The sequence below is a fragment of the Opisthorchis viverrini genome (genome assembly GCF_000715545.1).
Source record: "Opisthorchis viverrini unplaced genomic scaffold opera_v5_443, whole genome shotgun sequence".
NCBI classification, from domain to species: Eukaryota; Metazoa; Platyhelminthes; class Trematoda; order Opisthorchiida; family Opisthorchiidae; genus Opisthorchis; species Opisthorchis viverrini.
Window position 1 is genome coordinate 342,656 of NW_008752094.1, and position 14,980 is coordinate 357,635.

General features: G+C 44.4%; 1 protein-coding gene across 1 annotated transcript; it reads left to right on the forward strand.

Annotated features, from left to right (window-relative positions):
* Nucleotides 1-9,880: 9,880 nt before the first annotated feature.
* On the forward strand, nt 9,881-13,204 carry T265_11002 (hypothetical protein; the record flags this gene model as incomplete). The annotated part of the gene is made up of 2 exons (XM_009177537.1): nt 9,881-10,075; nt 13,103-13,204. 2 exons carry the CDS (start codon nt 9,881-9,883, stop codon nt 13,202-13,204), a joined length of 297 nt encoding a protein of 98 aa, XP_009175801.1.
* Nucleotides 13,205-14,980: the final 1,776 nt, after the last annotated feature.

The window sequence follows — 14,980 nt, forward strand, 5'->3', positions numbered from 1 at the left end:
ATGATAAGAAGGGATTTCGGTTGCAACAGTTACCGGTCTTTAGTGTAGAGGAAGAGAAATAAGCGATCGAGAGGGATGGTGATAATTTAAGAAATTAGTCAGCCAACTTGCCCAGTTGATAATTTACAGAATTCATATGAGTTAGTCAACCGTACGTTAAACTCAGCCATCATCCAACATTAAATCGGATGAATCGGTGAAATGTCTGTGCGTTTGGATGGACGTGCTCAGCACAGGATGGTTTTGTGGGTTCTGAAAATGCCCTCACTAAGGAAGGACTACCTTAGATTCGCTCACACTCGCGCTTACCGTTGTGTGACAAAAGTGGTCAGTAATTTCATCGTTTAAGTGCTTTCTTAAGGCAGGCGGGTATGGACATACAAGGAATCTCCGGTGAACACTCCAGTGAGAGTAAACTGTTTAAGCTGATTGAATACCCAGGGATCAGTAGAGTGGATAATTGCGCTACTTTCCAAGTTTGAAGGCTGAATATCGCGGCACCTGGAGTCAGAATAGCAAGCCTGCATGTACACAAACAAGTTGTTGTTCATTCTTTTTGAATAGATGTGGACCAAGTTTTCTTTCGGCTTAGAGCTGTTGAAAGACAAGAAGGAAACCGAAACGGCTGCGACTTCCTCCAACTTATTAACGGTTGCCGTGTCGCCGTTGTCCTCACGATCTCCGGCCACCTTCTGGAAGCTTCCGAAATTGTGAGAACAATTTGTATCCGAAAAGACCAACGCTTATGCATTTGTCGCGTAGCAAGCGTTCAACTGTGACATTCTCCTGGTGCATTGATGCAGTTCCACCCTAACGGAACATGAGTGCCCAAACCTAGACAGGAGCAGTTGAGATGCGGATGTTCCGTTCGGACCATGGGATTTCCAATCAGTGATTACGGCTGCAGTTCCATCCCGAGTGGAGGCGACATCGCCAGTGCGTTGTGAGTGGAATTGCGGTTGAGCTGAAAGTGCGTGATTGTTGCATGTGCGTGGAGTGATATGGGGTATACTCACTCAGATGAACCTTGGTCGACGAATGAGCGCTGAATGAGCGCTCATATAAACCTGTTAGTTGATCCGTCTTCTTATTGGTGGATGTTCGAGGACAAAATTTTGATGGTGCTAATAAAGCTGGCGGTATTTTCTCGGACCCCATTCGTTCCTCATTGTAACAAGGTTGTTGGTAGAATCAGTGTTCTGGACCACAGGGTAGCAGATTGTGGAGACTCATCATTTTAGGCTCCCTGTCTGCCTACGGTGGTTTCAAACGACCCACTGTGTAAGATGTTTTTCTTGCAAGAGCATTTACCACCGGCTCCTATGATAGACAGTCATACCTTGACAACGCTGACAAATTCTGTTCTCTCAACGGCGAACTCTCACATCATATTTCGGAATAATTCATCACAACTGAGTGGAATAAATCTCCAACATTTTTTTCTCTGGTTTCACCAGATCCATTGAGGAGCCGTGCAACAACAAAGTTCGAATTTCGCGTTCGCAATCAGTCTTTGAAGAAAAGCTATTTTATTCTTCATAATAGTGTTGCTATTGATGAAGTTTGTGAGTTATATCGCATGAAAGCGAATTAAAGCACTGTCCATGCATTTGACAGATGGTTGATTTGGAAAGTGTCGGACTGTTCTGCAATGTTTTTACGTTGGTGTTAACCGGGTATTGGGGTTCATCCAAGTAGCTCAGGAAAACGCCTAGAGATGTGCTAGTTTTGCCAAAACTGCAACTGAGTCTTTAACTACTGTGGCTTGTAACTTCTTTATTACTGCTTCTAAATCGACGAATACCTAACCAAAGGTCCCCACTGCATGACTAGTGGCAGAAGCAGTCGTATATATATATATATTCATATATATTCATTCATATTCATGTTACATGATTAAAACGAATAGACAATCAGCTGGAAGTAGTTCCACGGCAGACGAAGGAAGGAATCCTTTGGGCACGACAGTTTCCAGATAAATTCGTGCATTTCGTCGGAAAAACTACTTGACTCGCCGTGCTACGGGCAAACAATGCCTGTTACAAGCATGAAAGACGGACAGTAACTCGTCTAGTTTCCGCAGTTTACCAAATGACTGGAAGAAGCGAGCCTATAAGACCTGGGATGACTTCGTGTGCATGCAGTGTAATTGCTCCCTCCTTCTGGAGTTAGTTCTCACTACATTCTGTTCCCTGGCTGGCAGAGGGATAGGCGTTTGCATATATCCCATTGGTTGTATCATAGATTGCTGTATACTAAAATTTTGCTTTAGCAGATTTATCCTTGTGATCTGCGTTCCATTCGGATTTACGATTAAGCACATGCGGGATACCGGAACATGACGTACAAACTGGCCACTTCAGATGTTCTGTATGCACGTCGCAGTATGCTAACCGGTTGAACGTTGTGTCACCCCGGAAGCCAAGAATGCACCACTTCGGCCAGGTTCATGCCGACCTCTAAGCTAACGGATTTATGTTTTCAATATCGCAAGTAGCTAGCTAGGCGCTGAAAAAGCGCGAGTTAAATGCGTTTATTTTGGATTCAACGCACTACTCAGAAGGTTGCCGCGAATTCCTCGACAGCTTACCACCGATTTTGGCATTTTTTGGTGTCTCAGCCCCCGAGTTTTTATCTATTTCACATACCGTTTGAAGCAGAGTTGAGCAGACAATAATAACTACGCTCATTTGCAAATGAGTTTGTCTTTGCCAGAAGGCTCAGATGAACTCAACTTAACTGCTGGTTTAGGATGGTCCGCTGCAGTTGAATGTGCTGCACAAAGCCGCTTCACAGTTCAGTCGGTACGATATTCCAGATAGTGCAATACGGTGTTGCTTGCTCATAAATTTGCTGAAATCTCCTGAACAGCCCACGACAGCCAACGCCCTTTTTCAGGTTTACCGGTAGGCGCACTCACTGAGTTTCCGTCAAATTTATGTTCAAAAAAATTCCTTTGAAGCGCACCATATTAACGAGGGAGCTACATGAGTCTCCTGTCAAAACGGAACTCGTGTACAAATAGGACTAGTTGTCGAAATATCCTTACTCTAGTAAACTAGTTTACTTTGGAATATACCCTCACAATTTGCACAAGTATTGGGCATTGTCGGAATATCGTCCCTTTTTCGGGAGATGACAAGTTGTAGATGCGCTTTTAATAACATCGACCGCAATATTACCAAAACCTCAATCATGCACTTTTTTCCTCGCTTTATGAGGTGCGGATTGTCGATGACACCCAATGTGAATGAGGAAATTTTACGGCGTTTTCCGGTCTGTCAGCGTAGATCGGTTTCACTTACAGGTGGAAATCTCCACTGAGTATGATCAAATCTCTTCACAATATTATGAGAAATTAAGCAGGCTAGACAAAGTATAACTTCATCGGATTGAGGAAGTTCCTTTGAAGAAACGGTCACTCTGAGCACCAGTCAACACGTAACCACGTGATGCGGTTTTCCGTCATTCATGAATTAGTGGCACTATGTCCTGTTTTAGAGATAGCTAATCACATTGCTGAGCAGCCCCTCGAAGCCAAACGGCCGAGTGCTGAAACTACTACCCGGGCCGTCACGGGTTCAGTTCGGTTCGAAACCATGTGAGATATCGTGGGATACCTTCCAGGAAGAATGAAGTGGATTCCGAGTGCTTCTCCGCTCATGGGCAGAGGCTAACTTTACTTCCAAAAAGAAATCTCTATCAAAGATTTCCAAGATTTCCATGCTATTGACGAATAGGGGACAGCCTCCAACAGTAGGCATCCAGTGCTCAACTTTACCTACGGGACACATTAATTAATTAATCAATTAATTATTAAATATTCTTATTATTATCAATTATTAATTAATTCATCTAATATCTAATCGATTGACAAATCAAAATGCAGCTAAATGTTTTCGGACAGCCTGCACGGAACAATAATGATTGCGATAAAATGAAATGTGAATGATTACAGCGAACGGGATTTGGACGAATGCTGCCCAGACAATAAATCGATAACAATTACCGTCATAAGGCACGGGTCCAGTCGTATCAAATGTTGACCTTCGAGCGGAACTTCGGTTTTACACGTGTGCTAGATGTTTGACAAGCCGCCCTAAAGAAAAATCACTGTGAACCCGTCCCGGAACACTGTCATTTAAATTCCATTTAATTGACCAGCTGACTCGTGGTGCAATACTCTTCAAACTGATGATACGCTGCATCGTATCAAGCGACCTCCTTTGATTTTGGTTATTCAAAGCCCATCCACTTATCCGCCATCGAGACATCCTCTATTCCGTGATTGACGCAAGCTTTTGAACCTCTTCCGAAATGACTTAGAAACTCCGTAAATATCCAAGAATCTGTGACCCTAATCTAGAGGCCACTGGTGCTTCGCTGTTTTACAGTCAGGTTTTGGGGGACCCCTCATTATAAAGCTTAATATTACATTAAATGTTTAAAGGATTCAATTTTAGCCCACCACAGTCAGGACGCGTAGCTCTCCAGCAAGTTCATCAGACAATCTGAATGAAAGCAACTGGGTTGATTTATCAGCCATATCATGCTGTCTTCAAAGAGACTTATCATTGAATTGCTCTAAGAAGCCTCACAAAAGCCAGCAACTGGACTGAGAGATTTTGATGCCTCGAATAAATACCGTCAATCTATATGTCTTTCTACAAAAGTTTCGCATGTTCTCACTGATGTTTTGTTGTGTATAAATGGAATGGTCAGGTTACTGGTGATCCAGCTGCCGGGTTGCTTTGTGGTATTTAGTTGAGATGCATTTATCCCTATTTGTGAAAGGAATTCTAATTCTACTCAAAAACCGTGTCTCTGGACGTGGATTTATTCTTCGGTGAATAAGTCTTAGGTGTCGTCACATCAACTGAATCACTAAAGACTACTTAACATGTTTGAGCAGGTTCACATTGGTGACTGCAACGAGATAGGTTGTGGTCAGACTTATTTGCTGTGTCCTGGAAGGAGATTCACACGCACATGCAGTCTTCTCGAAGTCTCTTTCTAACCATCACACTTTTCTCGATTGAAGTCTCTATTGCGCACATGCTCATCATCATCGACAGCATGACACCGGTGTTCAAAACCGATGCTCCACTGCAGAAAAACCATGATTTATTTGAAAGCCTTATTGTAAATTAATAGTAAAGGCGGACGGGGAAGTGACTTAGTGCTAGCTTACCACAACCATTACGAGGTGCCTAGGCCTCCAGACACTCACTCAGGCGATCTGGATAGAAACTGGTAACAAGAACGCCACTGACATCGGTTGGCAGTCGTATATTGTAGTTTCTCCAACCAGGCACAGTGCGGGTCACGTATCCCCATCCTGAAAGGCGAGTGCTACCGACAGCACACAAGCTTTTCTTGATCTCCTTCGTACTCCTCTGCCAAGTCAAGGTTTGGCCACTTCTCTGCTCACGTTACTCTAAATCGGACATAAAATACAGCACACTCTTCGGCAAACGATAGTTCGGCATACGCAGCATACGTTTCAACCAACGCAGCTTCTGCTGCTGGACACATCCTTTATTGCAAGTTCCCGCTGCACAAACGAAAACGCGCTTTCTAACTGTCTCGCCACAATCTTGTGGTCATCAACCCACACGAACTATGATTCTGAGACAACGATTGTCGAACACCTGAGGGCATCTCAGTTTTGCTGCTGGGAAGGGCCAAGTCTCACAGCCGTACAACAAGACAACCCGTACTCTACCTTGATGCACGCGTCCCTTGATATTCACGGATCACCCCTATGGCGCCATAGGTGGCTCAAATTAGCACACGCGGCCCGATGATTGCAGATTCGTGCATCCCTTTCATCCACCACACTACACTGAGAACCAATACAACTTGCAAGTTACGTAACACGCTCCACAACTTCCAGCACCTCTCCCTGGATTGTAAGGGGCGTGTTCAGTGACTGCACGTCCACGAGCACCACCCTACACTTTATGGGTGCAAAGTACATACCAAAGGATAGGATGACTTTGGTCAGTTCAACCAAGAAAACGTGCACTTTCTCTTCCTTTTTGAACATAAGATTGATGTCGTCCGCATATTCCAGACCGACAAGGATTTCTTCACAGGCAATTTGAACACTCGGGTTTTGGAAATCCTCCTGCGTTCATCTCATTATTCCATTGATCGCGAAGTTAAAAAGGAATGGAGAGATTGGGCAACATAAACTGTCACAGCCTTGTGTACGGAAGGTTTTTGGAGAGCTCTCCGTACAATCCCACACGTCCGGAAGTCCGACAATACAAAGAACGTATTACGTTTACAAACTTTCACGTCAGTACTTGGGGGCAAGCGTTTCAAGTAGAACAGACCTATCAGCCTACTCGAATGTGCCTCGGAAATCCAGGGGTACTAGAATTGTGGGTCGCTTATTTGTATGTCCTTTTTTATAACACCTAACGAAGTGTAATTATTTGGTCAATGAAGGCCCTACCTGGTCGGAATCCCGCTTGCTGCTCTCGAGTCAGTATCTCGCGAGCCACCGTAAGGTGGTGAAGCACAATTGATGCCAAGTGTCTCGTTTCGACCGGGGTCAAGCTGATCCCCCTGCGGTTACCAAACTCACTACACGCCCTTTTTTTAAAAACGGGCATTATCACCGAATGCCCTAGTTATCTGGGACAGACTTCTTTTTCCAAATGCAAAAAACAGATCGGACTAGCGCTGGACTTCACCCCGTCTCTGATCAGTGCGCGTAGCAGATCACCCGGACCAGGAGCTCGGTGCCGCTTGAGAGAACATATGCAGGTGTATACCTCTGAGGCCGTAGGTGGTTCCACGTTCACCGTTCACGGCTCTGCTACCCCTATGGGCTCTGGGTGAGTGCCGTCTGGTTAACGCGACATTTGTTGTTTGAAGTATTCGGCCCACTGGCCGAGACGTTATTCTTTATTCGAGATGGTTTTCTCATTCACTCATAAGTGCTTTCCGCGGGCCAGTCACGCAGATCCACTTAACTAATCTTCGGGCATTGCCGGCTTTCTGGGCCTCTTCCATTTCATTGGCTTTCTGTGTCCACCATACTTCAGGATCGGCTCACAAGCTTACTTACAGTCGACGTCTGATAACTCTTTGCAGCGGGTTATGTTCGCGACCCGCTGGGATATTTTACCGCGATTTTAGCAGTGCCACCGTTCGGTCTGATATCCAGTGCTTGGGTGCACCCGGTTGTATCGCACCACAGGTAGAATTCCCAGCACAATGCAATGAGATGACAATCTCGTCCAAGTATGATTCCATATCTAATGTTGGATCATTCGGAAGTGACTCTAAGAGATGATTCTGTTGGATTCACCTAACATCCGGATTTGTCAGTTCCTCAGTGGCCAAGCGATTAGTCCGCATTTCACTCAGCCCAGAGAAATGCAACGAGAAACGACTCCGGAAAAGCGCGCGGTCACAGTCCACAAAAGTGTTTCAAAATTACCAACAGTCAGTTATTGGTCCATGCCATCGGTAATTGATAACATTGTGGTTGATTTGAGTTTGCGGCCGGTCTGCCGTTGCGGGATATCACGTGGCCAGACTTCGGCTGCAAAAAACAGCCCGCGACCAGCACACAGCTGAAGCACACGTTCACCAATGTCCGTACTAATAAATTAAGTCTGCCCACTTGCGCATTCATAGCTCCGGCATCCATCACAACGTCCGAGCATTTAGCTCGCCGCAGCAGGATATTCAGAGCGCCGTAAAACCTGTCTTTAACGACATTGAAGATACAGGCATTTGGGGCATAGGCAGATGCGCCAAACAGGTACCAATCAGCCTCCCGCTTGTGAGACCACTTCACAGACGTTGCCAGACGAACCTCACAGAGACGAGTATCCACAGGTATCCATTCAAGTAAGGATATTTCCGCTCGGTGACTTAGCACAATACCAACTCACGCATATCCCCCGAAGCGGCTTCTGGATCACCAGAAGTGCGCACCCGGAAGCGAGTGTACAATGACGGAGCCATTAACTCAACTACTGTGCTTGCAAACTTAATTCGCGTTTCTGATACACAGCACAAATCAATGCGAAATGGGTCCAGTTTGAGTGCAAGAGGAGCTTGTTGTCCTGCTTACTTCAGAGTGCAGACGTTCAACACGGTCAGATAGACTGAGGGTTAAGGCTTGAACATTGATTTGGGGACACCAGAGCATATCGGCGCCGGATCATGCGCTGATATCGCTTTCGAAATCGACGGAGGAATAACAGAGTCAATAATCATAAATGCTGGGCCTAAAGGGATGGATTTAATAACGGGGTGAGGGGAGGGGGAAGAAAAAGTATGTGAAAGAGAAAGAAGGAAGGTGTCAGCAGTAACCTGTTTTCGCTTACCCGCCCTGCTGTATGCAGCAAGTAAGGCGACCCGGCTGATGGCAACACGCGACGACCTATATGGCATGAGTTTATTTGTCTGTGTGCTTTTCATGGTTGTACGTGGTCTGGGATACTGCTAGGGCACTCACACTTGGATTGGAGAACGGATAGGATCCCCCGTCAAAGCCTTTGCCTCAAAAGCCGCATGACCGCATAATAGCGGTGTTAGGCGGGAAATGCAAATGCATTACCATTTCTACGGAACAAGTTGCCATATGTTCCAACCCCCAACTTGGAGGGCCAGCAGACTGTGTTCATCAGAATTCTATCCATTGACCAACCTTGTATGACAAACTCTGAGAGTGTCACGGGGATACTCCCCAGTATAGCTCGATGGATTATTGAGGCGCGCAAACCGTAACACCACGGTAGGGTCCAGTCTTTTTTTTTGACAGTCGTTTGCACACCAGAACACTCATTTGCTAAGTATCACCCTGTGCATTCACAGACATCAGTTTGCACCAGTTTTGGTTATGGGATATCTGCCTTTGCTTGAAGATTCAGGTTAGTTACAAGTTAGTTGCTTCCAAGGACCACGCTTATTATTTTGTTTGCAATAAATCTTTCAAATGAATCATGCCTGTACCGCATCGAACCATCAACGGTTTCGTGCTGTCTTAGTCGCATTCTTATAAGTTTTAAGACACAATCCAATGACCGAAGGCAGAACAAGACTGACCTCATGTAATTCAACAAAATGGTTCTTTATGTGGCCTGGTTTTGGTAGTAACGTTAACCATCCTCAAGGTTCAATCATGAAGGTGTATGCAGTACTCAAAACATTTGTCAATAAAATTATCTTCAGCGAAATTCGCTAATAAACTTATTTCCATCTGCTTATTTGCATAACTCATGTAGGCAGGAGTTACATAGCAGGCATCAGGATATATATTATCCGCCAATCAAATTGTTTGAGCTACAAAAGCTTGCATGTTTGACTTTTCCTGGAGATTCGTGAGATGACATAGCGCTTCTCGGATTGTCGAGATGACTGCAACTTGAAACCATTGATGTACGCAGTGAGTCACCACTTAGCTTTTCAGAAGTTTCCCGAATGTTATGCTGGCCTGCTGCAAAACTACAATTTTCCGAAGTACACTTTTTTACTTTCCTTCCTAATACAAAAAACCGCGTCAATCTCTCCATAGACCAAGATTATCACTAAAGATGCTCATGAAATTATCAATCCCGTGAAACATTTTGCACAAAATTTTATTGCTCAGTACGATCTGAAGGGCGTAGGCGCTCAATGAATGTTCCAGAATACAACACAAATCAATAATGGGATCATATTTTTGTAAACAATTACGCAACTGATCAGTCATTGAACAAGGTGATCAGATGTTCGATCATACTCTCGTCAGCATAAACGCTGTACCGCAGACCTATTAGATTTGTGGTGGATAGCATTTTCACACCATTGCCATACATGTGTATGGCAAAGTTTAATTCACAGGAGACGCATATTATAGAATTCCAGGCACATGAAGCTTCAGGTATGCCTGGACAAGATGAGTTGTTGTTCGGTTCTCATTGCCTTCTTGTTCTTCATCGACCATGTTGCTTGGTTGGAAGCCGTCGGTGTCCACAATTGGTCATCTATTTTTAACAGTAATCCATCAAATAACTGGGTTCTCCTGGGCGCTGATTCCAAATCCTGGGACAATTATCGTCATCAAGTAAGTTTCAGTCGGTATTTCATTGATCTTAATCTCGACCTTTTTTCGAAAGACCACACGAACTAGTTTTCAAAGGTGAACTTTCGAAGCATCGACACCCAAAGAGATGCGTTCTACCTAATTGTCTATATGGTTGTGATGTTTCACTGAGCAAGACGGTTGATCAAATCCACAACCAATGCGTACATATTTCTAGGCCTGTGTACGTTTTTCTAGAGCATTCCCTTGTTGTGCTGTAAATACGCATCTTATCTTTGGATTCTTTCGTGAAACGACATGATACAGGCCCAGAAAACCTTCTTGTCACGCCGAAAGTCATGCTAATTCCTCGGTGGAACATACACTGACTTAGGTCCTCGTCAAATCAACTCAGCTTGTGTAGATGTTTTTTTCCGCCGAAAGGAAGCAATTTAGATAGACAAACAACGACAAATTATTTCGCCGTGAGCGATTTCTAGTTAGACGGTTCCAGCTGCTTCTTACCTTTTGAAGTAGAACATTCAACCGATGATTTCTTCGGAGGTTCCACGTTCAGTTTCATTACCCCAGGTTTGAAGCTACAGTTATTCAGTTGAATAATAGTTGAACATGTTTGGTCATGTTTACTAGTGATTGCTTGGCTCATGGAAGGCCTCTTTGGGACTGTTGTGTGTATTAGCTAACATAGGGAAAGTACAACCGAAAAGTTTCATGCATAGTTTGCCTCTTCAGCCCACAAAGATTCTCAACCCAAGCAGGTGTTGTCTCACTGTTCGCTGGGTGATAGTGTATCTTTTACCTGGAGGAAAACTTGTCCAAGCTTCGAAGGAATTTAAAGTGTTTTCCGAAATCCGGTACTTGCATCCAGTGTGGTGTACCATTTCACAAGCCTAGTACCCGAGCATCTCGCAGATAGAACTGACCAGTAGGCGTTAACGTCAGAAGACGCCGTGTCCGAGAGGAACTTCGATATTGGTTCTGTTTAACATTAGGTTTCGAAAGCTTCTCAGTGGTCACTTGAGCTATGCTCGTCATTCAAGTAGAGCAACATTGAAACAGAAATCATCAATATCCGTGTTTACACAAGTTTTCCAGAACAAGCAACGCCATATATAGCTAACATCGATGTGCTCTGTCTGTGCTGCCGGTTCTGTTGTGTAAAGGGTTGCCATACGCCGCAGCGGCTGCGGTTGGTGTGGGAAGTTACTACTGCACATCTTTAGAACGTAACTATCCCGGGCATCCACCTTTGTCCATGCATTTTGTCTTCGGTATTAGACCTACTGAAATGAGGCGCGGGAGCGCTGAGTCTGCCTACTTGTGCACTGGTACCTTCGGCAACATCAATAATATATGGGCTCTTAGCTCACAAAAGCAAGGCACTCAGAGCACCGTAAAAACTATCCGTGGAAGAATCAGAGCTACATTCTTTCGGAAAATAAGCAGATACAAAGAATAGACAGCGTGTTTACGGGATATTCCCGAAGGTGTTGCAAGGAAGCAACTACCAGACCGCTCAATGAGAAACGATTCGGCTCTGTGGCCTAGACAATGCAGCCGGGGTTTCCAAATCATCAGAGGCGCACAGGGAGAAAGAAGGTCAGACAAACTGATACCTGAGTTCAGCAACCCTGGTGGGATCTTAAATCCTCATTTCGGAAAAAAACAGCAATTGAGTCCAGCGAACAAGCACACAGCACATCTTGGTTGAGATCGACAGACGAACTAGAGAATAATTTTCGAGCATCTAAGGCTATGGCGACCCAGCTGACCGAAGATATTGCATTTGCTGCATCTAATAAGAATGTGTCAACGTAGGTGTCGCTACCACCGGGTTTAGGAAAGTAAGAATTCCCGATATATGATAGAGAAGGAAGGAAGAAAGGCTTGAGTAGTAGTCGTTTTTGATTACTTACCGTGCGGTATATACACCAGACAAGGTAGCCGGGTTGATGAGATCATCCGCAGCCGATGTGACCTGAGATCACATTTGAGCGTGCAATCCATACTTCAACTTAGGCTTTGATACAACAGTGTAAGGATGAATACCCCCACCGCGAAGTCATTTATTCGCAAACATCAACCAAAGAGCTACAAACTACTGACCAGGAAGGTAAACGTCTCATTTGCTCATAGTTTTCAAAAGCGGAATATTATTAACAGTCCTCTTTAACTTGCATGGCCATTCGGTCAAACTATTGTAAACAAACAACCCAAAGCGGTTCCATAAGTTCCGCCATCAATTCCAAGTCCCATTAAACGCGGAACGGAGCCTCATAAAGAACGTAGGCTACTCGCATGCCTCACTAGTAGTATCCGCCGTTACAGCGAGACACCCAAGACAAAAAAAAGCCCTCCAGCGTCTTCAATAAAGGTCTTTGTCACAGGAGACTATTTGCACCGGTAAATTTCGAGATTTGTGGTGGATTGTTCCGACATTCAGAGGAGCTCAATTTCCTAAGGAGTATGTCCAACCCCCAAAATGGACAACCTTCAGCCGTAAGCCATCTTGATATGAGAGATTATGTGGGTGTGCCATGTACGCTGCACACAGTCAGTGGCGAATGTCCAACCACAATATGGATGATTTCTACCCAACGACCAACCTGGTATGAAGGGCTCTATGAGTATCGCCTACAAAATTCTCAGTGGGCTGTTGAGGGGCACAAACCGTTTATTGGAAGAATCCACATCAAACCGCGTTCCCACGTTGGGGGCTCCTCCTGGCCAAAGGGCCAAGCCTCTCAGTACTTTTCTAGAAATAGCGTGAAATGACCACTACAGATAATTCTTAACAAGCATGAATCAGTTCCATAATGAACCTGGATGTTTCGGAAGGTCTTCGCCTCGCCTGACAGAGAAAATCTCGCTTGAAACGCCATGAAACCTTCAAAATCATGCTGCCGGTGATTTACTTCATCTACGCGCTGTTGCGGAAACCGATACTCCACCAGGTATAGATGATCCTTACCATTTCGCTTCGATTAATCTACCCGCTCAACTCTGCGTGTTATCCCTACTTCACCCGTTATTTGCATCCCCATTCAGACGAACGTTTACCACGCGTATCAAATCGTGCGTGCAAACAAAATTCCAGCGGAGAACATAATTACCTTCGCCTACGATGATATTGCAAACAATTTTAAGTAAATCTCACGTACACCCTTTGCCATCTGATGGCAAATGGACTGACAAAAAGGCGTTTCTTTGTTTAGCTTTAAAAAGTCTCATTTTTGAGCAGTATTTCTCATGGATATAAATCATAGATGGAGTCGCCTCGTAGAAATTTATGAGGTGTCGTGCGTCACTTCACATGTCCACCCTGATTTTTTTCTTGCAAGCCATAGAACCCTTACGAACTCAGCACAACTGATACCAAATCATATTGCATCCATTGTAGTATATCCCCGTACGTGTTAGCTACGTCCCATTTGTCTGTAGTCTGAAGTTAATGCCATTGATCCCTGAATGTCGGTTGAGTGTATCAACTGACTGATGATTTGGAGCAATTGTTAAGTAGTCTAAACATTTTATACTACATCCCATTGCTAGGATATTTAAAAGAAACCTTTTCAGTCGGTTGAGTGTATCAACTGACTGATGATTTGGAGCAATTGTTAAGTAGTCTAAACATTTTATACTACATCCCATTGCTAGAATATTTAAAAGAAACCTTTTCAAGGGGTGAAAAGGTGGTTCTTGTTTGGAGGCGTTTTCTGCCCAATCAAATTTTATTAAAAAACCTGGCTTAGGACATGCTCACAAAATCTACTGCGATTGATATCCGGCCAGAAATCCACTCCAAAGATTTACATTTTCACAGAAAATTTGTAATGTTTTACGTTGACTACACAACGTTGTCAAGTCAAGTCAACGCAGTTCTATTAGTACACAGTTGGCGGTAGCCATAATACAAATCATGAGGTGTATGTGCACTAATAGATGTTTTTAATATGGTGAGCAGTGATGGATTGCAGCGCGCATAAAAATAAACAAAATGTGAATTGGGATCAAGTCAACAAAGGGAACTTATCGGATGTGGGGGTCCCTTGGTGAAAGTCTGGACGGCGGTAACGTGTTTTCAGCGCAGTTTGGATGCAACACGTGTTCCATGATTGTCCGTGGACTTGAAGTGCTTGGCTGACTCCCTGCACCCTGCGCGCGCGCCAGCTTGTCCCTTAACTGGGTTCGGTTTACTTTCATGTAGGTAGCAGCGTATACGTGGGCGCGTCGGCACGAGTGGTTGCTACGCTGACTTGGCGGTGCAGACAATCGATATCCGATGAGTCAGCTTAATGCGACGTTTTTCGTGTTTGCGCGTATGAGAAAAAAGACAAGCCTCGCGATCCAGTGAGCTACTGTGAGTATGTGGTGAGTGACTGGAGTTGAAAAATCAAATATGCGGGTGACTGGGTCGCTATACTCTCGGTCAGAACTGCTCTAAGGTTATTAACTAACACTTAATAGAAAGGTTGACATGGGGTGCACTCATCAGCGTGAAAATTTATTTAGAACAACAACCCAGAAAACCATATACAAACAGAAATTACGAGCCTTTCATCTCTTTCTATTCGACCTACCTGTTAATTTCTCTCAAAAGACCCGCTGCGACTTTTTAATATTTTATTCCAGAAATCCGTTCCCGGGGCCAAGCATTCTATGACTACGAGCACGAAGATGTTTACAAGGGTATGGGTTTGACTTTCGTGAAGGAGTAAGTCCATATTCCGGTGCGCAGCAATCGAATGAATTTCTGTATCAGTTCGTTGTGTAACACGAGGTGAAATGACACTGCGTGTCAATACACAACGTTAACCGTAGAGTAGACTAATCAGTTTCACTGTATTACAGAATGGTAAATTTATTTAGGCAAGCATTAATCATAGAGAAATCTCGGGCAAACCTCTAGCGCACTCAACCATCTAC